The sequence below is a fragment of the Rattus rattus genome, chromosome 10, assembly GCF_011064425.1.
Source record: "Rattus rattus isolate New Zealand chromosome 10, Rrattus_CSIRO_v1, whole genome shotgun sequence".
NCBI lineage: Eukaryota > Metazoa > Chordata > Mammalia > Rodentia > Muridae > Rattus > Rattus rattus.
The window spans coordinates 39,673,101-39,697,415 of record NC_046163.1 but is presented as its reverse complement, the minus strand read 5'-3'; the positions used below and the strand labels follow the sequence as shown (position 1 = coordinate 39,697,415).

Sequence of the window (24,315 nt, the reverse complement as noted above, 5' to 3'; positions counted from 1 at the left end):
AAAAAAAAAAAAAAACCTAGGTCTTAGGCTGACTGGAGAGAGTCCACAGAAAGCTCCAACTGTTCTTCCAGAGAGTCTGGGTGCAATACCCAGGATTCACATTGTCCAACATTTATAATAACCAGCATTCACGCATTTTCAGCAAATGGTGCTGGTTCAACTGGAGGTCAACATGTAGAAGAATGCAGATCGATCCATGCTTATCACCCTGTACAAAGCTTAAGTCCAAGTGGATCAAGGACCTCCACATCAAACCAGATACACTCAAACTAATAGAAGAAAAACTAGAGCAGCATCTAAATGTAAATAAAAAATACTTACGTTAATAAAAAATTAATAAAAAAAAAAGAAGTAAATCTTATTAACTTCTTGTCTTTCTCTTGGGAAAAATCTAGTTACGAGTTTTGCTAAGGAACCCCCTTTCTTATTTCTGAATCAAATTTTTTTATCTCTTTCTATCTATAGGATTTAAACTCTCCACACTTTAGGATCCTCATAAGATGCACAGACCTAACATGGACTACATGGGGCTCTATGCAAAGCATGCAGAACACTGTCTGACGCCCAAGTAAACATGCAAGTCCTAGGAGTCATTGTGTTAATGATCTTAAACTAAACTCAGAATTTTTATGTGGAATTTCACCTATTCAATGATCCATGGGTTCTGCTACGTCTTTTGAAGAAAGTTGATCTGTGTAATTCTTCGTTAACCTTTTGAGAACACGTATTCCCTTTTCCCAGCTAAATAATATGAGCAGGTCAGTAATTTAGTCTTAAGAAACTAAATACCTTAGGACTGGGACACAAACTGGCGCAGTTTGTAAAATGTTCGCCTAGTATGCACAGGCCAGTTTCAATCCTCAGAATCACATGTATGGTGAGGCATGCATTACTAATATTCAGGAGGCAGAGTGGGAAGGCAAAAGTGGACAGCCATTCTCAGCTATGTAGTGAGTTTGATGCCACTCTGGGCTGGCTATAGGAGACCTTGCTTGAAAAAAACAAACAAGCATGGGTCACTAGAAAATTGGAGGTAGCTGGCATCTTAGAAGAACAGATCAAAGAATAAAACACTGAAAAATGGACAGAGTTAAGTGTTTATCGCTTTTCCTTCCAGAAAATGATAGCAGCTGATGAGTTTAACCCTTGTTCATTCTTTCATTTCTAGGGGTGATAAGTGACTGCCATGATCTGGTGGCACTACAGCTTTACATCAGTAGGTGTCATTGTCCTTAGTTAGACGGGATCTTGGGACAAGTCTGAGCCTTCGAATGTCAAATCCCAACTAGAAGAAACAGATACTGATAATAAGCAGAGTTGAGGAAAGCAGCCAGAAACCTGAATGCTGCCCAGTTTCCATGCTCCGCTCTGTGCACGGGCCTCACATCTGATGATCAACGCCTTTTTCTCAAATGTAAAGTTACTTCCTTTTGTTCTGCTCTCAGGAAATGAAAAACATCTGGTTGCAATTTTTCACATAATCCAGGATGGTTTTGACCATATCCTTGTTCGGGTTAAATATTCTTAACTCTTTCAACCTGCCCTCATACATACTATTATAAATTGTTTCTTGATCACATGTGATTTTTCATCAAGAGCATTATAACCTAACTAAATAAATAAACACTTTTTTAATTCGGGGGAATTCTGTAGCTTAAGTGTACATGGTATAGGCTGCTACTAAACTTTGTGCTGCCTACTTCTGCTTTAAGCTTCACATAAGTCCTGGTTCTTATAATACCGGCTGGGGTTTACAGTGCTTCTTAAAGAGCAAAAATTGGATCTTGCATATCATTTAGGTAGCAATGTTGCTGGAGATTAACACTGTAACCAAGAGAAAAATGCTACCACACACAACAACATTCGTAGTAAAGTCTAAGAAGTCAGTGTGGGATGCAGTTTCAGTGGCTATAGGAGATGGACTGCCTGACAGGAAGCCAGGATCTGGACCAGTTGGTTGTTGATTGCTTTATCTGAAGCCTTGCTCAGAAGTGTATGCTGTGAGAGTTTGTAACCTCAGAGCAGCAACATCAGATTCCAACCTTCCTAACCTCTCATCCTTTTTACTTTTCTAAAGTAGACTTGGCTATCTTGGAACCCACTTACATTGATCCACCTGCCTCTGCCTCCCAAATGCTGGGACTAGAAGTATGGGCCACCATACACAACTAAAATATGATTCATAAATAATGGTGTCTTTGAAATAATGCAAAAAATATCATAGAAAATAGTTTTACTAAAATAACAACATTTGTGAAAGGGAAGGACTATGCTAAGCATATGACAGGTACTAACCTATCTGATCCTTCCAACACTGGTTTCCTTCTTACTGTTGTATTTAATTTTTAAATATCATTTTATTGTATGTGAGTAGATGTTTTACCTACATGTATGCCTGTATATCAGGCATGTGCCCAAGAAGTCATTGAATGCCCTGAGTCTGGAGTTACAGATATTTGTGAATGCGGGGTATTTATTTTTTTTATTAACTTGAGTATTTCTTATTTACATTTCGAGTGTTATTCCCTTTCCTGGTTTACGGACCAACATCCCCCTAACCCCTCCCCCTCCCCTTCTTTATTGGTGTTCCCCTCCCCATCCTCCCCCCATTGCCTCCCTCCCCCCAACAATCACGTTCACTGGGGGTTCAGTCTTAGCAGGACCCAGGGCTCCCCCTTCCACTGGTGATCTTACTAGGATATTCAATGCTACCTATGAGGTCAGAGTCCAGGGTCAGTCCATTTATAGTCTTTAGGTAGTGGCTTAGTCCCTGGAAGCCCTGGTTGCTTGGCATTGTTGTACATATGGGGTCTCGAGCCCCTTCAAGCTCTTCCAGTTCTTTCTCTGATTCCTTCAACGGGGGTCCTATTCTCAGTTCAGTGGTTTGCTGCTGGCATTTGCCTCTGTATTTGCTGTATTCTGGCTGTGTCTCTCAGGAGAGATCTACATCTGGCTCCTGTCGGCCTGCACTTCTTTGCTTCATCCATCTTGTCTAATTGGGTGGCTATATATGTATGGGCCACATGTGGGGCAGGCTCTGAATGGGTGTTCCTTCTGCCTCTGTTTTAATCTTTGCCTCTCTATTCCCTGCCAAGGGTATTCTTGATCCCCTTTTAAAGAAGGAGTGAAGCATTCACATTTTGATCATCCATCTTGAGTTTCATGTGTTCTATGCATCTAGGGTAATTCAAGCATTTGGGCTAATAGCCACTTATCAATGAGTGCATACCATGTGTGTTTTTCTATGATTGGGTTAGCTCACTCAGGATGATATTTTCCAGTTCCAACCATTTGCCTACGAATTTCATAAAGGCATTGTTTTTGATAGCTGAGTAATATTCCATTGTGTAGATGTACCACATTTTCTGTATCCATTCCTCTGTTGAAGGGCATCTGGGTTCTTTCCAGCTTCTGGCTATTATAAATAAGGCTGCAATGAACATAGTGGAGCACGTGTCTTTTTTTATATGTTGGGGCATCTTTTGGGTATATGCCCAAGAGAGGTATAGCTGGATCCTCAGGCAGTTCAATGTCCAATTTTCTGAGGAACCTCCAGACTGATTTCCAGAATGGTTGTACCAGTCTGCAATCCCACCAACAATGGAGGAGTGTTCCTCTTTCTCCACATCCTCGCCAGCATTTGCTGTCACCTGAGTTTTTGATCTTAGCCATTCTGACTGGTGTGAGGTGAAATCTCAGGGTTGTTTTGATTTGCATTTCCCTTATGACTAAAGATGTTGAACATTTCTTTAGGTGTTTCTCAGCCATTCAGCATTCCTCAGCTGTGAATTCTTTGTTTAGCTCTGAACCCCATTTTTTAATAGGGTTATTTGTCTCCCTGCGGTCTAACTTCTTGAGTTCTTTGTATATTTTGGATATAAGCCCTCTATCTGTTGTAGGGTTGGTAAAGATATTTTCCCAATCTGTTGGTTGTTGTTTTGTCCTAACCACAGTGTCCTTTGCCTTACAGAAGCTTTGCAGTTTTATGAGATCCCATTTGTCGATTCTTGATCTTAGAGCCTAAGCCATTGGTGTTTTGTTCAGGAAATTTTTTCCAGTGCCCATGTGTTCGAGATGCTGCTCTAGTTTTTCTTCTATTAGTTTGAGTGTATCTGGTTTGATGTGGAGGTCCTTGATCCACTTGGACTTAAGCTTTGTACAGGGTGATAAGCATGGATCGATCTGCATTCTTCTACATGTTGACCTCCAGTTGAACCAGCACCATTTGCTGAAAATGCTATTTTTTTTCCATTGGATGGTTTTGGCTCCTTTGTCAAAAATCAAGTGCCCATAGGTGTGTGGGTTCATTTCTGCGTCTTCAATTCTGTTCCTTTGGTCTATCTGTCTGTCTCTGTACCAATACCATGCAGTTTTTATCACTATTGCTCTGTAATACTGCTTGAATTCAGGGATAGTGATTCCCCCTGAAGTCCTTTTATTGTTGAGGATAGTTTTAGCTATCCTGGGTTTTTTGTTATTCCAGATGAATTTGCAAATTGTTCTGTCTAAGTCTTTGAAGAATTGGATTGGTATTTTGATGGGGATTGCATTGAATCTGTAGATTGCTTTTGGTAAAATGGCCATTTTTACTATATTAATCCTGCCAATCCATGAGCATGGGAAATCTTTCCATCTTCTGAGGTCTTCTTCAATTTCTTTCTTCAGAGTCTTGAAGTTCTTATTGTACAGATCTTTTACTTGCTTGGTTAAAGTCACACCGAGGTACTTTATATTATTTGGGTCTATTATGAAGGGTGTCATTTCCCTAATTTCTTTCTCTACTTGTTTCTCTTTTGTGTAGAGGAAGGCTACAGATTTATTTGAGTTAATTTTATACCAGCCACTTTGCTGAAGTTGTTTATCAGCTTTAGTAGTTCTCTGGTGGAACTTTTGGGATCACTTAAATATACTATCATATCATCTGCAAATAGTAATATTTTGACTTCTTCTTTTCCATTCTGTATCCCCTTGACCTCCTTTTGTTGTCTGATTGCTCTGGCTAGAACTTCAAGAACTATATTGAATAAGTAGGGTGAGAGTGGGCAGCCTTGTCTAGTCCCTGATTTTAGTGGGATTGCTTCAAGTTTCTCTCCCTTTAGTTTAGTGTTAGCAACTGGTTTGCTGTATATAGCTTTTGCTATGTTTAGGTATGGGCCTTGAATTCCTATTCTTTCCAGGACTTTTATCATGAAGGGGTGTTCAATTTTGTCAACTGCTTTCTCAGCATCTAATGAAATGATCATGTGGTTTTGTTCTTTCAGTTTGTTTATATAATGGATCACGTTGATGGTTTTCCGTATATTAAGCCATCCCTGCATGCCTGGGATGAAGCCTACTTGATCATGGTGGATGATTGTTTTGATGTGCTCTTGGATTCGGTTTGCCAGAATTTTATTGAGTATTTTTGCGTCGATATTCATAAGGGAAATTGGTCTGAAGTTCTCTTTCTTTGTTGGGTCTTTGTGTGGTTTAAGTATAAGAGTAACTGTGGCTTCATAGAAGGAATTCAGTAGCACTCCATCTGTTTCAATTTTGTGGAATAGTTTGGATAGTATTGGTATGAGGTCTTCTATGAAGGTCTGATAGAATTCTGCACTAAACCTGTCTGGACCTGGGCTCTTTTTGGCTGGGAGACCTTTAATGACCGCTTCTATTTCCTTAGGAGTTATGGGGTTGTTTAACTGGTTTATCTGTTCCTGATTTAACTTCGGTACCTGGTATCTGTCTAGGAAATTGTCCATTTCCTGCAGATTTTCAAGTTTTGTTGAATATAGTCTTTTATAGTAAGATCTGATGATTTTTTGAATTTCCTCTGAATCTGTAGTTATGTCTCCCTTTTCATTTCTGATTTTGTTATTTGGACACTCTCTATGTCCTCTTGTTAGTCTGGCTAAGGGTTTATCTAATAAGATTTACTTCTAAGGAAATATCTGTGGCATTGCCCAGTTAGCTCTAGAAGGAGTATAAACTGGGACCAAGGTAAAGTAGTGAGGGCACAGGGAGCCAGTGAGCAGTGGAGCCCCTCCTCCGCAGGCTGGTCCCTCATGTGCACTCAGTTGCAGCCTTTTGGGCTCTTAGGGTGTGCAGGCTGACCCTTCTCACCTCTTTCAGTGCTGCTCCCACATACAGTGCTTCCTCTGTGTCTCAGCCTTTGTCTTTGTTCCTTAAACCTTATTCAAGTTCCACCGATCTAGAAGTATTGGACCACCACCCCCTCTCTCTCTCTCTGTGTGTGTGTGTGTGTGTGTGTGTGTGTGTGTGTGTGTGTGTGTGTGTGTGTGAGAGAGAGAGAGAGAGAGAGAGAGAGACCTTTACCAGTCTCTCCAAGGACTGACTGTTATTTCTAATATTGAGTGTCATTGTAACACTTCCCATTACCTCTGACAGCTCCATCCATCCCTTGCCTATATTTCATCCATTCATACGTGAATAGTAAAATAAGTCAACTTTAGATTCTGATGATGTAATGAAGCTTATAAAATGTAGGTTAAAAACAAAAAATTAAGGACTTTGAGCAAAAAAACAAAAATTGATCTGATCTTCTCTTCCCTCTTCTTTCTCTTTCTCCTGCCCTGTCCTCCTCTCATCTCAGCTTGCTGCATTTCCTACACTGTCCCAGAACTTCTATGGTCAAGCAAGCTTTCTGCTTCAGCCCGGCCACCTTAATGGCTGGAACTAGAGGCACGTGCCACCATATCCAGCATTTTTAAAAAGAGGCTACTCAGACTACTGCCCATACACGACTATGGAATTTCAAGAACAGAAACAAGAAGGCTAGGGGGCCTTTGTATCAGCAGGGGTAGAGTGAGGGCGGGAGCTGGACAGATGGCTCAGTGCTGCCTACTCCATCCATCCATCAGGAACACCTGAGTTTTGATCCCAGCATTCATATAAAAAGCTGGCCTTGGCTGTGTGTATCTCTAACCCTAGCATATGGAGAGTGGAGACAAGAAGATCACTTGGCTTACTGGCCATAGACTTAGGTCCAGGCTCAGTAAGAGACCTCAAAGGAATAAAGCAGAGTGCTACAGAGTAGGACACCTCGGTTCCTCCTCTGACTTCTGCACATACATACACAGCCATCACACCTATGTACACATGTGCATGCACACTGTTCGAGACTTGCCTGATATACAAACTGACTTCCAGAGCAGCCAAGGCTACATAGAGAAAATCTGTCTCAAAAAATAAAATATAAAATAAAATAAGCAGAAATGAGGCTGGTGATGTATAGGTCAATGATAGAGTAGTTATCTAGCATTAAAAAGGCCTTGAGGTCATCTCTGGAAACACAGGCACACAGGCACACAGGCACACAGACACAAAGACACACACACACACACACACACACACACACACACACACAAAATCAGTGTTTCCTGAAGTTTGTTTTACACTGTTAGAATCTGAAGAGTGGTGTGTAATGAACTAAAACATATGAGAGATGATCACACCCATATTGGACTTCCTTAAGCAGAATATTCCAGGATGGGATTCAAGAAATAGAAGCGTTAACAAATCCTCCTGCCAGTCTAAACCAGTGCTCCTCATTTGTCTTCTTAGGAACCTTAGAGAGAAGCTGAGACACTTACTTACCAAGCTCACTAGAGGCGGAAATGAAGTGTAATAGGCACCCTCTGAAGTTTTGGCTTAAAGTGTGATATTAATGAACTGCTACATGTAACTGCTAGACTGCTTAGTATTAAGCTTAATTTTCTATGTTTAGATAGGAATGGATTTAGCAGAACTTCTAGTGCCATTTCCTACAGTTGCAGACATTTTTCCAGCAACCAGGATAGTGTAGTTTCTCTGGTATCCTTTACTAATTAGGTCTTTGTGCTTCGTTCTATGCCACTCTTGTCACAGTTTCCTTTCCGGGTTGTTTTTTAGAGCTCAGCCTAATTAAGCAGACTAATTCTTCCATCTCCTCTCTAGAAGGCACGCCTGTGATCTCCAGTGTAATTCCTGATGTGAGAACAGCATTTCTTGGAAAAGCTCTTTCAGTCTGAGTGGTTTAATGATCCTCCCCTTTTCCATGGATGCCTTCCCTTGTTGGTTCCTATAAAATGAACAATCTCTCTCTTCCCTTTTATGGTATCAGTGTGAGTGTGCTAAACGACATCAGGAAGCTATCAAATGAGCATCCATGCTTCATGGAGCCAGAAGTTATGGTTTGCCCCTTAAATTACATTGCTTAATTAAAAAATCCGGGGTTGGGGATTTAGCTCAGTGGTAGGGCGCTTGCCTAGCAAGGGCAAGGCCCTGGATTCAGTTCCCAGCTCCGAAAAAAAGAAAAAAAAAAACCCATAAGGGATTTTGTTTTGTTTGTTTGTTTTGCTTTCTGAAAGTGGAGTAGGTGATTATGCTTCACAGGACAGAGGCTACAGATTTCAGATATCCCTGACTTGTGTGTGGATGGATGGATGGATGGATGGATGGATGGATGGATGGATGGATGGATGGATAGATGGATAGATGGATATTGGGAACATGTGGTCTTACATCATTGTGTTTACTATGATTTTGCCTGAAAAGAACATGTAAATCTGTAGCAGTAAGAACTTTGCCAATTTAGAAATATTTTCATCCAGGAAAACCAGCTGCTCATCAGAGTACTGTGTTACGTTTTTAAAATTTTGTCATTTCTGCTTTTTATGTAAATAACTTTGTTTCATTTACATTGAAGTATAATTTACTAGTTTGAAAAGCATGTGGCTGGTTTTCTTTGAAAGTCACTGATTTGAGGTTTTGTCACACTGCTCCCACCGTGTGCATCTTACTGTACACACTCCAGTCTTCCATTTATATTCTCTTAAGTTTCACTCGTGTTCTTATGTTACCTGTTTGCTTGTTTATTTATTTAGAGACAGGGTCTTGTCTGGCCTGGGACTTGCAGTGTAGATCTGCTGCCTGCCTCTGCCTCTGGAATGCTAGGGATAAAGCTGTGTCCCATCACGCCAGGTCCATTCCTGTGGGATTTAGAGTAGCCAACTCATAGCTTCCTGTTAGAGTAGCAGACGGCCTCATTACCAGAATGTATATATGTATGCACACAGCAGTTCACTGAACAGACACAGTTGTCAAATTTGATAGAAGTTACATGTCCTCAATAGCTTTCTAAATAACCCTTACTCCTTGCTGATGTAATTTCGCGCTGAAAGTAACTGTGCACCTTTTGAATTGACCAATCATGTGTAACCGCGCGAATGCCCCTAACCTCCCCTATATAAACCCCCGAGTTTGGAAGCTCGGGGTCGATTCCTCTGTCTCCTGTGTGAGATATGTGTCGACCCGGGATCCCGATAAGACCCGGGATCTCGTTAATAAAGCTACCTCATGCTTTTACATCAAGAATGGCTTCTCGTGATTCCTGGGGGCACCCCACCCCGCGATCAGAGCGAGAGACGCAGCTCCCCATTTTGGGGTACGCTCTTTCGTTAGCATATATGATCAGAATTTACATGTTCCATAGATTATTTAACATTAGTCATTTTTCAGTTTCTGAAACAATATCCATCCTCCTGTGCTTTAAATATCAGGTTAGATTTAAATATTTGGTGCATATTAGAAATGCCTGACAATCCCAGCCCTGCCTAGATCAGCTAAAGCAGAATCTAGGGCAGTACTAAGACTTTTGGGGTCATTCTGACAAATCGATGCCTTGGTGCTTCTGGTTAATGCTCAGTTCTCATCCTGGATCCATGATATCATTGCCTGGAAGTTCTTAAAAATGCAAGTAGCTACATGGCTCCTGAGAAGTCCTTCGTGGTTATTGTGGTTGTTCTCTGGCGAGCATCTGCCTGTGTGGTGTGAAGTTTCCCCAAGTGATTTGATACAGGACTGTGGCTGAACCCCGCTGATCTAACACATAGACAGTGGAGGCAGACCAGAAAACTGGGCAGGATAGTCCTGGATTCTACAAACTTGGGCAAACCACCTGGCATATCTGAGGCTTTTGTTTTGTTTGTTTGTTTGCAAAATAGAGCAATTAATGATAGCTTTTATGCCTAATAGACTAAAGGTTCATTGAATTTCTTAATTTTTAAAAATTCTAAATTTCATTATTAGTGTGTTTGAGAATACAGCCATGCATGTGGGAGTCCGATAACAACGTTCGGGTCCTCTGCCTAGTTAAAGATTGGGCAGGGGCCTCACTTGTTTATGCTGTGCAGCAGCCTGAGGCTGACTAGCCCGGAAGCTTCCAGGGGATGCCTTAATCTCCACCTCCCACCTCACTTGCTGAAAGAGTACCAGGATTGCATATGCATGCCACTACACACACACACACACACACACACACACACACACACACACACACACAGAGAGAGAGAGAGAGAGAGAGAGAGAGAGAGAGAGAGAGAGAAGCAAGTACTAAATCATCTCACAAGCCCCACACACTGCTAAAAGTGAATGAAGCAATATTCTTATAGTTCCTTACAATAAAGATTTTAGGTCCCCGAAGCACAAGTAATTTAGGTCCCTTGACTGAGCTCAGTATATCACTATTCTTAAAGTTTTCACTATCTTTTTTTCATCGTTATTTTGTTTTGTTTTAAGACCAGGCTGCTAGTGGCTGCAGGTGGCAGGAAATCAACCAAGGGTAGAAGTAAAAACAAAATTGCTCCAAGATGCCAATTTGCAAAAGAAAGGAAAGGGAAGGGGAGGGAGGGGAGAGAAGGAAAGGGAAGGAAAAAGAAGAATGAGGGTTGGGAATGGAAGTTGGTAGTAGAGTTGTTGCTTAGCAAAGTCCCAGGAGAGGGGGGGGGGCAGGTCATATAATTAGAATCTCCTTTCTCAAACTGAACATCTCTATTCCGGGTAGCGTTCTGATGACTGGTATGTACCTTTAAAGACATAGGCAGGCTCCAACCTCCGTAACTTAGAGGGAACTACTGATAGGTGAATGAGTGGCCAACCAATGAAGTCCTGTGTGCAGCAGGAGAAAGTGCCAGTCTTAATTTATCATGCATCTCTCTTTCTTCTTTAAAAACGGTTTGTAAAATATTTTATATGCAATATAGTGAACACTTTGTTCACTATTCATTTGGGTGGAAATAATAAAAGGATGATAGTAAATGTGAATATATTATATGAATGTATTATAAAACTGGAGGAAAGGGAGAATAAAAATCACCTGCAGTTTGTATATTTTACATCTTTTAGTCGTCAGTAGTAACACAGAGAAGATGTGGTCATGAGGGTTTTTAAATAGCTCTTCTGAGGGTCTATGAAATCTGTTACAGCAGTTACTTGACTTTCATGCTCCAATACTGACCTCTAGTGGTTGCCCATGAAAAATCCCCAGAACCAAATCACCCCTTTTTTTGCTGATTCCCTATCAAATTCCAGTTAATCTGTCCTAAAAGATTGGAACTTTAAAGTGTTTAAAGAGAGGCAGAGTAATGCAGTGCACTTTTTCACTAATGTGCTGCAATACTCTTGCTGAAGGGCTTATGTTTAAAAGCAGCCTCTATTTCTTTTTGTTGTCTCCTCCTCCTCCTCCTTTCCCTCCCCCTCCCCTTCCCCCGTGTCATCGTCTTTTTCTTCTTCTTTTTCTTCTTCTTTTTCTTCTTCTTCTTCTTCTTCTTCTTCTTCTTCTTCTTCTTCTTCTTCTTCTTCTTCTTCTTCTTCTTCTTCTTCTTCTTCTTTCTCCTTCTCCTTCTCCTTCTCCTTCTCCTTCTCCTTCTCCTTCTCCTTCTCCTTCTCCTTCTCCTTCTCCTTCTCCTTCTCCTTCTCCTTCTCCTTCTCCTTCTCCTTCTCCTTCTCCTTCTCCTTCTCCTTCTCCTTCTCCTTCTCCTTCTCCTTCAGAACATGGAGAGCATTACTATACAAACTATAGAAGAGAGAAATTTATCAAAGAAAGGCAAACTAGATTCTGTTCTGTTGTGGTCCTTGTGTATTAAACAAGTCACACCAGAACCAAGTGGATTAAAACACGTGATTTTGTGGAGGGACACGGTGTCACATAACCTCCTGGTGGTGTGTACTGGAAAGAGCACATTGTCACTTTTGTGGTATTTGGGCAGAAACATAACCAAAATTTAATCATACAGAAATCAAATTGAGGAACAGTTTAAAAAAAAAAAACTGGCCAGTATTCTTCAGAAATGCCTCAGAGATGGGGGTGAAATCTGATCTAGATGAAAGACTAGATGGATGGGAAATTGAACTTAAAGTGTGGGCTGGGACTCTGTCCTAGATCAGAAAAAGTGACGTTTGCAGAGCATTTGGCCAAGGTTTCATCCTTCATGGGTTTGTTCCTTGTGTTATCTAGTTATGTAACATGCAGACATGTGGTTAAACTTTGTAAAAGGCATGCAGAGATTCTTGGAACTGGTTTTTCCAGACATTTTCTTAGTTAAATTATTTCAATGAGTGTTTTAAAAATTAAAATCATTTATTAATTTTGTTCATGATCTCATGAGATAAAAGATTTGGGAAAGCTCAGCTGTATGACCAAGTTTTGGTTCAGGTGGCATGAATTAGGACATCTAAATCAGTTCTTTTATGTATCTACGCATCTTGGTAATCCTTAGTCTACCAGTGACATTGTCTGGTTCACCATACCTTGCCTCATTGTTCATCTTAGACCATGAAGGTCTAAGTGTTCTTGTGCTTCCTATGCCATAGCTGGCTTCCAAGAGTGACTGGTCTAAGAGCGAGCAGAGGATCAGTCCCTGAAAGCCAGGGTTCCGAAGCTGGCCTTGCATCATTCCCACCATATTCTGTCATCAAAGCAGTGACATAGTAACCCAATTGAGAGGAGAGTCCAGAGAAGTGTCACAGACTTGTTAGCCGTCTTTAACCACCGCAGATACCTACCAGACATTTTACTAGATAAGCTTAGGATGAGATGGATGAGAACACTGAGGAGTGTCACTCTGACACTCCTAACTCTGACCCTGGCTTTGAGAGCTAGCAACAACATGGTCTCTCCAAGGCTCAACTTCTCTGGCTCAAAAAGTAGTAGCAACAAATATTGCACAGATTTGTGGGGAAGTTTCTGAAGTGCTGAAGATAGGTTAATACATGTCCTAATAATACTAGCAATCATCGGATATGCACATCACTTGATTTGCTTTTTGTGTGCTGTTTCCTTTGGTCAGTACACCTTTCTGGGGTGCTGTATCCTCTTTTGGATGGATCAGAGGACCAGCACCCATTCCTCCTACTGCCTGTGGCGTCCTTTTATCTCAGCCTCTACAGATTTGTTGACCTTGCACTCCGCTGGTAACTTTCCACTTCCACACACTCTCCCAGGCGTTGAGGTCCATGTGGCCCCTTCTTGGCGGCATGTATCCCCAGTGCTGTCAGCACAGCTTTTGATAGCGTCTCTCACGAGCTGCCAGCTTTCTCAGAACCCACGGTTCTCTGCTCATCACAGCAAATATTCAGTCTTTTGAGTGAGTGCTCAACTGTCTTTATTTATGTGGGATTGTGGGTGCCTAGTGGTTAGCCTACCCAGGAACACCATGATCTGCACATTAGAGCAATTACTTAATTTGGGGCAATTAGTTGTAGGTGTTCTTTAAGGCAAAGATATTGCTAGGCTGTGACTGGATTATGAAACTGCAGTGTCCAGATCAGTTAAGGACATTTCCTCATGCACCAGGCTGATCTCAATCTGCTATCGCTAGAGGAGAGCAGAAACCTGTTTTTTCTGCAGCACATTGGGTTGTTATTGTTTCATATCCTGAAAGCAGCCAGCCACTTTTTTGTGTGTTTTCAATATAGAAACAAATAATAGAGTCTTGTTTGGGTGGAATGCACCTATTTCTACTTTTTCCTCTGTGATTTTATTGTATTTAAATGGAGGACTCCTTTTAATCCTTTGAATTTAGAGGATACATAATAATACTGAGATAAGGGGGAGAGTCACTTGGTTGCACTCTGAGCTTTTTGCTGCTGTAATATATGCCTGAGACAATCGCTCTGTAGAGAGAAAGGGGATATTTTGGCTGACAGTTATAGGTTTCACTGTGCGATTGGATGAGCCCATTTCCTTGGACCTATAGTTAGTAGCACTTCATGGCAGCAGTTCAGAACAAACCTCTCAGCCTCATGACCAGAGAGTGCAAGGGGGAAGAAGCCAGGGTTCCACAAGCTCATTTAAGGGCTTCCTCTTAGGGACCCAAAGACGGCTACTCAGCACCACCATACAGGACTCTGCCATCCCTCTAGTAAAGCATAGGGTCCTTTGAGATCCAAGCTGCAGTGCTCACTTGTTACTGAGCCTTCTTCTCTACCTTAGTGGTTAGAGGATGGCATTCATAATTGTGCTGCTTAAATTAAGGTCCATGATCTGTAGCTTGAGCTGGGCAGCCCTAGAAAATCCACATGGATTTCTGTAAAACTGTTTTGTTTTTTTAAATTTTGAAATAAGACTTAATTGTTTTGCCCAGGGTGGTTTGGACCTTTCCTCCTCCTGCCTTATCCCCTGACTTCTGGTAGATGCATTACCATTCCTAGCTCATCATGGAAATCATGATGTCTTTCTGTGAAGGTTTAGGGTTGATGTGTGAGGAATAAGGATTTGTTTTTAAGCCAGTCAGTGTTGGTGCACGCCTTTAATCCAAGCACTTGGGAGGCAGAGGCAGGTGGATCTCTGAGTTCAAGGCTAGCCTGGCCTACAGAGAGAGTTCCAGAACAGCCAGGAATAAAATAAAATAAGATATGCTTTTAATATAATTAACCCAGATCTTGGCAATTTAAATACTAAACATACACACATACACACACACACACACAAACACACACACACACACACACACACACACACACACACACACATACACGCTCGTTCTTTGTTTTGTTTTGTTTCAAGATGGTCTCACATAGCAGCTCTGGGTTAGTCTTTAACTTGTAGATACTAATAGATATCCTTCTACCTCCCAAATGCTGGAACTAAAGGTATATGCCACTACACCTGGCTTATATACTCTTATTTATTCGTTATTATTTTGCTCTTATACTAAAACACAGTAGGTAGACTTAATATTGAAAGTAAAAGGTAGCCATGACAACATAGTTATTTAATTTTGCTCAACAATTCCTTTTTCTTGTTTATTGAATATCACATACAACATAATATAAGAAAGAAATGAGGAATATTTTGTCTCAGTTTTTCTTACCAGAGTTTTACAAAGGAAGAAATTATTTTGCTGACCCCTTCTGACCTAGAATAGTGCTTAAAACCTCAAGCAGATGTTACCCACGTATCCACATGCTGCTTTTAACAGTTGCAGTGGACATTCATTTTCAAGTTTGCTTTCAAGCCACTGCTTTCAGTAAATGGTTACAATAACTCTCACAAACAAACTTCATTCTGAGTCAGGGGGATGGAAGAGGCAAGGGAGGAGAGAAGGCAGCCCCTCTTCAGGAAGCAGAATTAGCATCAAAATACAATCAGCACCAGGGCAAGCCACACTACTACAGGAGCTCTAGACTACTGGGCTGTAAAATGTTGCTTCACAAATCATTACAAGACACTGTGTACCTTTTCCTAAACATCACTTCTGATTTTGGAGAAAGAAATAAGAAACCTTGTGTAGAATACACTTGATATGGTACAGTTCACATCTAGAAAGCAGGCAGATTCTGTGAAAAGGGCATAGTAATTGAACCTGAGCTTATCAGAGATGTCAACTGAGAAACTGCTCTCCTATAGGAGAACGTGTATGGAAAGAAACCAGCACAGTCTTCAGAGACATTGTTTGTGATTCTGTGATCTTGAGACATAAGACTCCATATTTCTTGAATGCAATTGCTCAACAACTCTTCAGTCACCGGACTGAACCCACAGTTCAGCTTCAGCTCCAATATGGCTTTCGTAGAACTAGTTTTTTACTGGTGTAAATTTACATGGTTTTCATGAAATTGAAGTTCCTTCAGGGACACTACAAGTTACCATCTACATCTACACAATCACACACCATACACACACACACACACACACACACACACACACACACACACACACACACACACACACACACACACACACACACACCCTACCTGCCCGATACCCTGAGGTGTCCACTAAAGCACACGAACACTAGGCTGGCAGTGGAGTCCCTTGCAATGAGGACAGGTTCTTCTGTGCTGTCTACCCACTCAGCAGCAGTTTCTCTCTTGGTTTTGTCTGCACTATCAAGATATCCACATTACCCAGAAACCAGAGTAGGATTAGAAAATTCAACCAATAGTTTTAAACATCACCATCCCTTTTCCATCTCGAACAAGGAATTTCATTTTTGCAAACCTTAGACCTAGAGAAACAATCCACAAATGGATAAAGGATAAATAAGTAAATATGTCAGAGAAGTTTTAATTACTATTTTATTGATATTTCTATGACAGAATACTTAATAGAAGCAAGCTAAGGGAGGAAGGACTTGCTTTAGCTCATTAGTTAAAGGGGTGGTGTCAACATGGTAGGAAAGGGGGAAGCATGCCTATGGCAGCGGGAGCACAAGGCTGCTTGATCATTTTCAGTAGGGGAAGAAAGAGATCTCTGTCTGGAAGTGAAGCTGGTCTATAACCTTCAGGTTTGCCCTACACCTACCAAGTAGGCCCTGTGGGCAGCAGGCCTCAGTATCTCCTAAAACACCAGTTAGGCCTTAGCACATATTTCACATTCAATCACAATGTTATTATAAGTAAAAATGAGAAAATTTGAGAATTTTGTTAATAATATATGACATAGTGAGAAAATGCTTAATAAAATAGTGATAGATGTCCTAGTGATAGTCACTTTATTTATTTGTTTGTTTATTTATTCATTCATTCATTTATTTATTTCTGTTGCAGGGTTTGAATATAATCTTTCATGTAGCTTTGGCTCTTCTAAAGGTATGTCTCTTTTTATCTTAACTTACCAAATATTTTACCTCTTTTGCTTGTTACTATAATCATTCCATGTAGAGCCTGTGACTCTTTTTAGCCTTTGTAAAATTTTTATCTATGTGTTTGCAAGTATGTGCATGTGTGTCAGGGGTCGGCGGAGACTGCACACCATAGCTTGCATGTGGAAGTCAGAGGACATCCCTCAGGGCAGTTCTCTCCTCCCATTGTGGGATTCAAGGATTGAACTCAGGCCACCAGGGCTGCACAGCCGTCCTGCTGAACTAGCCTGTCTGCACAGAGAAAGACGACATTCCTTCCCCCCCCCCATCTTTATTAACTTGAGTATTTCTTATTTACATTTCAATTGTCATTCCCTTTACTGGTTTCCAGGCCAACATCCTCATAACCCCTCTTCCTCCCTTTCTCTATGGGTGTTCCTATCCCCATCCTCCTCCCATTACTGCCCTCCCCACAAGAATCCTGTTCACTGGGGGTCCAGTCTTGACAGGAACAAGGGCCTCCCCTTCCACTGGTGCTCTTACTAGGCTATTCATTGCTACCTATGCAGTTGGAGCCCAGGGTCAGTCCATGTATAGTCTTTGGATAGTGTCTTAGTCCCTGGAAGCTCTGGTTGGTTGGCATTGTTGTTCATATGGGGTCTCAAGCCCCTTTAGCTCTTTCAGTCCCTTCTCTGATTCCTTTAACGGGAGGTCCCATTCTCAGTTCAGTGGTTTGCTGCTGGCATTTGCCTATGTATTTGCTGTATTCTGGCTGTGTCTCTCAGGAGATGCCCATCAACAGAGGAATGGATACAGAAAATGTGGTACATCTATACAATGGAATACTACTCAGCTATCAAAAACAATGACTTTATGAAATTCATAGGCAAATGGATGGAATTGGAAAATATCATCCTGAGTGAGGTAACCCAATCACAGAAAAACACACATGGTATGCACTCATTGATAAGTGGCTATTAGCCCAAATGCTTGAATTACCCTAGATGCACAGAACACATGAAACTCAAGAAGGATGATCAAAATGTGAATGCTTCACTCCTTCTTTAAAAGGGGAAAAGGGGAACAAGAATACCCTTAGGAGGGGATAGGGAGGCAAAGTTTAGAACAGAGGCTGAAGGAACACCCATTCAGAGCCTGCCCCACATGTGGCCCATACATATACAGCCACCAAACTAGATAAGATGGATGAAGCAAAGAAGTGCAGGCCGACAGGAACTGGATGTAGATCTCTCCTGAAAGACGACATTTCTGAGAAAGTCTGACCCTCTCCCTGGCATTCTTTTAAATTATCATTTACTTGGCAGTTGTTTTTCTTAAATTCCATTTAATCTTGCTAACACTTATTCCATAAACATCAAAGATGCTTTAATTCATATGAGCTAGGTGATATGAGACAAGGTTCAACCTATTTTCTGTCGAAATGAAGCCACTTTTTTTCTAAAAATTCTTATCATAATAACATCCCTGGCGGTACCTAAACATATAATTGAGTTATTTAAAAGCTTCTATAATATACTAAAAAAGAAACTACTACATTTCAATTTCCTGTTCTTTCCACCCCCGCCCCCATGTCTGGAAATAATATGACTCTTTAGAATTCAATTATAATCATCTTGCTGAATGTTATATCAACATATCAATGTAAGCTCTAACAGTGTAGTAACAGTAAGATTTGCTACAAAGTTGGTAAAAGTAACCTAGAGAAGACATTCTGTTACTGAAAAATCAAAATTGCCTATTTTCCCCAATAAGACTATGGTTCAATCACAGACATTGAGCCAGGACGGCTTTAGTTTTACTTTCAGCCTTATTTTGTGGTCTTCGGTAAATTAAGTGCTTAGAACTTGAGTTTCAAGAAAATAATAAAAATAATTTATGGTATTATAAATAGTAAGGTGATATATGAAATGTCTTAATAACTGTCTAGGATAGTTGCTACCTAGTTACCATTAGCTGTTCTTATTAGAGTCGTGCCTTCTGGTCCTCCTGACTGGGGAGCCATCTCTGCAGCCCCCTAAAAACTGTTTTCATAAAATGGTAGAGATCTGTTTACTTAGTGCTTTCATAAAGTTGTGAATCTTGGCTTTGATTTTTTTCTGATATTAAATCTAAAATTTATCATATATCCTCTCAAGAAGCCTAGAATAAAGCTTAATAATGACCAGTTAGGGAAAGCATTTGATGTGTTTGCGACCAAAAAATACCAAATCATAAGTATGTACAAGTGAGTCCAACAAAGGTCTGGCTTTTGCTATAACTTCTTTTTTCTCTTTTTTACTCTCAGGCATTATATATTTTCCAAAAGTCTTTTCTTATGTTTGCTAGCTCATTTGCTGGTGCTCAGTTTACCTTTCTACAACCCAGTGCTATTGCTCTGGCTGTAAGACCTTGACTGGGTGCCGGCTTAATACTGTAGCTATTGATATAATTGCTTTCTTGTGCAGCATTATTTGTAATGTTTTTAGTCTTTAGCATTTTAACCCAGATGTAGCCTTGGCAGAGGATGTTTTCTGGCCTCTGAGTAGAAAGGCATTTGTTATCTTCTTTAGTAATACAGGAACATCCTTAAAACACCATGTTGCAGGGTTAGAGTAGTGAGAAAAGATAATAGAGGAGCCACTGGTAAAGCAGGGCCCTCGCTTGTGACTACCTTGCATGGACTCTGAAACTGACTCCACAGATGGAATATATGTGACTACATTAAAGTGAGCACCATCGATCTAACTACCCACCCGGCAGAGGGACATTCAAACATGCACACTCCTGACTGACTTCTCGTTTCTTACATGTCAGGAAAAAGAATGTGTTTATGTTTATATAAAAGTTCGAACCTGACACCCTTACAGTAGTTGTGAGCCGGACTGAGTTTTGAGTAGACGCTTTCTCTGTAGTGGAAGTGATTTCTCGTGCATCGTTTGTGTTGTGGACCAGCATATGCACAGGTGCACGTGGTAACTGAAGAGGCTGAAGCCCAAGGGGGCTGAAATGTATCCCAGTCGTGACAAAGCTCAAGTTAGTGACTTTGGTTTTTATTTATTTCTTGCACATCCTAATATAACATAATCACAGGATTCTTTGTGATATTTTCTTACATATGTGTAATGTACTTTGATTATGTTACATGGTCATGCTTCACCCAGTTCTGCTTGCTGGCCCTCCCCCACCCTGCTGTCCCCTCCCTCTCTAATAGTCCCCTTTCTTTCACGATCTTTTTGTAGCAACTATTTTTTATATGGAAGAAAATATGCAATATTCATCTTTCTGGCTTTGGCAAATTTTGCTTAGCGTGGTGCTCTTCAGCTCCATTTATTTTATTGAAAATGACATAAATCCATTTTTTATAGCCAACAAGTTCATCATGTGTCTTTACTACATTTTCCTTATTGTCTATTGGTGAGCACCAAGGCTGGATAGTATCACTGGAAACATAAATGTGCAAGTGTCTATGGTGTGCTAGCTTGGGTTTCTTCAGGTACATAGAGCTTAACATTAGTACAGGTAGAAAGTGTTGAGTTTGTGAAAATTTTTCCTATCATTGTACAGCATGATGGTGTTAGTTGACATTCCTAACCAGTGGTGCATTAGGTGTTTCTTTACCCCGTTGTCCTCACCAGGGTTTTTTGTTTTGTTTTTATGTGTGTATGTTTGTTTGAGATAGGGTCTCACATATCTGTCTTGTAGTTAAGATCATGTAACCAGTGGTTCTCAACCTTCCTAATACTGTGACCCTTTTATAAAGTTGGTCATGGTTGTGTTAACCCCAACCATAAAATTATTTTTGTTGCTACTTCATAACTGTAATTTTGTTACTGTTATTGATCATAATGTAGATATCTGATATACAATCCCTTTTGTGAAAAGGTCATTTGACCCCATAAGGGGTTGTGACCCACATATTGAGAACCACTGATATAGAAATTGGAGCCAGACTATTTAACTTCAAGTGTCATCTCCAAAACATGTATCCAAGTCTGCAAACTCTTTATTGCTTCAACATTGTTTGAAAATGCATATTCAAAGTCTCCTTAGACACATGCAAACTAAATTCTCAGCTCCATAAAAAAGAGAAAGTCACAACAAAAGTTAGTTATATTGGGGACAGGCGCATGCAAACATTTCTATTCCAGAGATAGGACTAGAAAAATAGTAAGAAATCAACCCTAAGTAAGACCAAAACCAAGCAAAGCTGCACTAAAGTTTAAATCTCTGTCTGGTCGAGCCACACTGTGGCTTGTAAGGACCTGTGAGTAATGGCAACACCACTCCTGCAGCATTGCTGATGAGCCACGACACTGCTCTGTCAGGCTGGTCTTGCTCTACCTGCAGTTTCCCTTAGCACACTCTGGTCTTCGCTGACTCCTCTGCCTTCCTGGAATCTCTACTGCTGCTTCAGGCTGTCTTAGCGTCACTTTCCATCCTCTGAGGGGATTCTCTCCTTGCAGGACACTGCCTGGACTCCCAGGCTTTCCTTTGACATCTCACTGAAGGCCTCCATGATGCCACAGTTCTTATATGCTTAATGACTGCAAAACCAGACTTGCTTGGATACTGCCAAGGTCTTATGTCACCATAAGCTAGTCCCGGGCCCACTTAAGCCATGACCAGCCTTTCAGCTAAGAATGAAGTAAGTCCCTAGGTTCATTGGCTATACTGGGAACCCTGGATCTTATCTCAAGTCTTGGAATCGGGTTTTACTTTTGAAAATACACACCAACTTTATTAGAATAACAGAAGCACCACCTGGGAAGTATCATGTCACATTACTGTTCTGATGGAACCTGGCCACAGTGAGCCTCACAGGACAACCCCATCATAGCTGCTGCAAGATCACACTTCTGACCTGCCAGTTTTGTCATCAAGGCCACACACAGACTTGTCTTGAAGCTTTCGTAGTGGAAAGGACCAGTATGGAGAGCAGAGCCTTGCTTTTCCAACTAAAAACGAAAAGGAAACTATGGACTAAGCAAGTGATGTCTCCTCCCGTCTGCTAGGGCACTATATGAGGACTCACTTCCATCTTAGCATCACAGGGAGGGAGGGAAGGGGTGGCAGGGAGCCAGGGCACTAGCACTGGCAGGCCACTCTGGTGACACTCTGAGCTCGGTTCCCTTTCTGCTGGTGGTAGTAGGCGTCTTTCCTGGCAGCTGCAGCAGCTCGATGGGGGAGGAAGGAGCCACCCACCCATCACCTCTTCTTGAAGCCTCATTTTTTGTGCTCATAGAATAGGTCTGTCTTAGAGATCCCCAAATTGACAGTCTTTGGGCAGCCGTCTTTATTCTTCTCCTGAATGCTGCACTCTTTACGATAGTAGGCGTCTGAGACTCCAGGACCTCCATGGATCACACACCAGCCCTGGTAACATCCATAGTTACGTTCATCACATATGCAAACCAGGGTGCAGGGACACACATAGGAATCACACATTTGCCATCACGTTTCCCACACAGTCTTCTGAGCAACACCAGCCTGCTTGCAGCAGAAAATCAAATCTGGATGATGTTTAACCATAACTCTTTTCCAAGGAATCAGATTTTTCTATCCACATCTGTGAGCCTGTGACAGAGAGGATGGCCCTATAGAGTGTAGAGATACTCTTGGGACAGCCCTCCTCTTGTACATGAAGATGTCACTTGGCTTTTTTTTTTTTTTTTTTGATTTTTTTTTTATTAACTTGAGTATTTCTTATTTACATTTCAATGTTATTCCCTTTCCCGGTTTCTGGGCCAACATCCCCCTAACCCTCCCTTCTTTATGGGTGTTCCCCTCCCCATCCTCCCCCCATTACCGCCCTCCCCCCAACAGTCACATTCACTGGGGGGGTCAGTCTTAGCAGGACCAAGGGCTTCCCCTTCCACTGGTGCTCTTACTAGGATATTCATTGCTACCTATGAGGTCAGAGTCCAGGGTCAGTCCATGCATAGCCTTTGGGTAGTGGCTTAGTCCCTGGAGGCTCTGGTTGCTTAGCATTGTTGTTCATATGGGGTCTCGAGCCCCTTCAAGCTCTTCCAGTCCTTTCTCTGATTCCTTCAACCAGGGTCCTGTTCTCAGTTCAGTGGTTTGCTGCTGGCCTTCGCCTCTGTATTTGCTGTATTCTGGCTGTGTCTCTCAGGAGAGATCTACATCCAGGCTCCTGTCGGCCTGCACTTCTTTGCTTCATCCATCTTGTCTAGTTGGGTGGCTGTATATGTATGGGCCACATGTGGGGTAGGCTCTGAATGGGTGTTCCTTCTGCCTCTGTTTTAATCTTTGTCTCTCTATTCCCTGCCAAGGGTATTCTTGTTCCCCTTTTAAAGAAGGAGTGAAGCATTCTCATTTTGATCATCCGTCTTGAGTTTCATGTGTTCTAGGCATCTAGGGTAATTCAAGCATTTGGGCTAATAGCCACTTATCAATGAGTGCATACCATGTATGTTTTTCTGTGATTGGGTTACCTCACTCAGGATGATATTTTCCAGTTCCAACCATTTGCCTATGAATTTCATAAAGTCATTGTTTTTGATAGCTGAGTAATATTCCATTGTGTGGATGTACCACATTTTCTGTATCCATTCCTCTGTTGAAGGGCATCTGGGTGCTTTCCAGCTTCTGGCTATTATAAATAAGGCTGCTATGAACATAGTGGAGGTCACTTGGCTTTTTTATGTTATAGTAATTATACATTCCCTGCCCCAAACTACTTTACACATATGTTTTATTTCTGACTGAGCTTCAAATTAAAAAAGAAAATTGTACTCCTCTCTTTTTTGTTTCCTGATTATCACTGTAAATATGGCTGAATTAGCAGTCTGAGTGCCTGTGGTCTTGAAGGTCCCCCTTTAAGGACACTATTCACTACAGAGGTGATAACTGGCTTTTTGTGGTAAATATTTGAGAGGAATTACTCTTTAAAAGGCAGAATTTAGGCAGACATGACAGTTGACTGCCACCAAGCCTGATGACCTGAGTTTGATCACTGGGAACCATACAGTAGAAGGAAAGAACCAACTCTGGCAAGTTGCTCCGGGACCTTTACAAGCATACCATATCATATACCATATCATATACAGGTGGACCCCACAAATAAAAAGTAAAATTAAAATAACCTCTTAGAAGTTTCCTCCAAGGTTAATTGCACAGCATTGAGATTGAAGTGAATTACTTCATGGTGGCCTAAACACATGGCAAAGGTTCTTCACCAAGGAATGACCAGAGAGCAGAGAAAGACAGAGAAGGGTCCAGCCAGGGCTACAGCCCCAACCAGTCTACTTTTTCAAGCAGGCCTCACTGCTGAGAGTTTCTACCGCCCTCTGAGGCAGGATAAAAAGTCTTGGTGACAGGAGAAGGGGAAGAAGCCCCACCGCAGAGCCCAGCTGAAGCCCCCACGAGCAAAAGTGGCCAGGATTCAGCACAGTAAGCGATGCTTCCGACCTTTCTCCCTTCCCAGCTGTAAACCTGACAGAGCTCCCTGAAG

The 24,315-nt window shown here is 41.4% G+C and overlaps 1 protein-coding gene and 1 pseudogene across 2 annotated transcripts in view; one reads left to right on the top strand and one right to left on the bottom strand.

Annotated features, from left to right (window-relative positions):
• Positions 1-24,315, top strand: part of Rabgap1l (RAB GTPase activating protein 1 like) — a 558,252-nt gene that overhangs the window by 374,087 nt on the left and 159,850 nt on the right. For both annotated transcript variants that reach the window (XM_032915702.1, XM_032915701.1), the window contains one exon: positions 16,810-16,851. In XM_032915702.1, coding sequence (XP_032771593.1) covers positions 16,810-16,851 — 42 coding nt within the window. The remainder of the gene's footprint in view (positions 1-16,809; positions 16,852-24,315) is intronic.
• Positions 21,966-22,444, bottom strand: LOC116911728 (annotated as a pseudogene).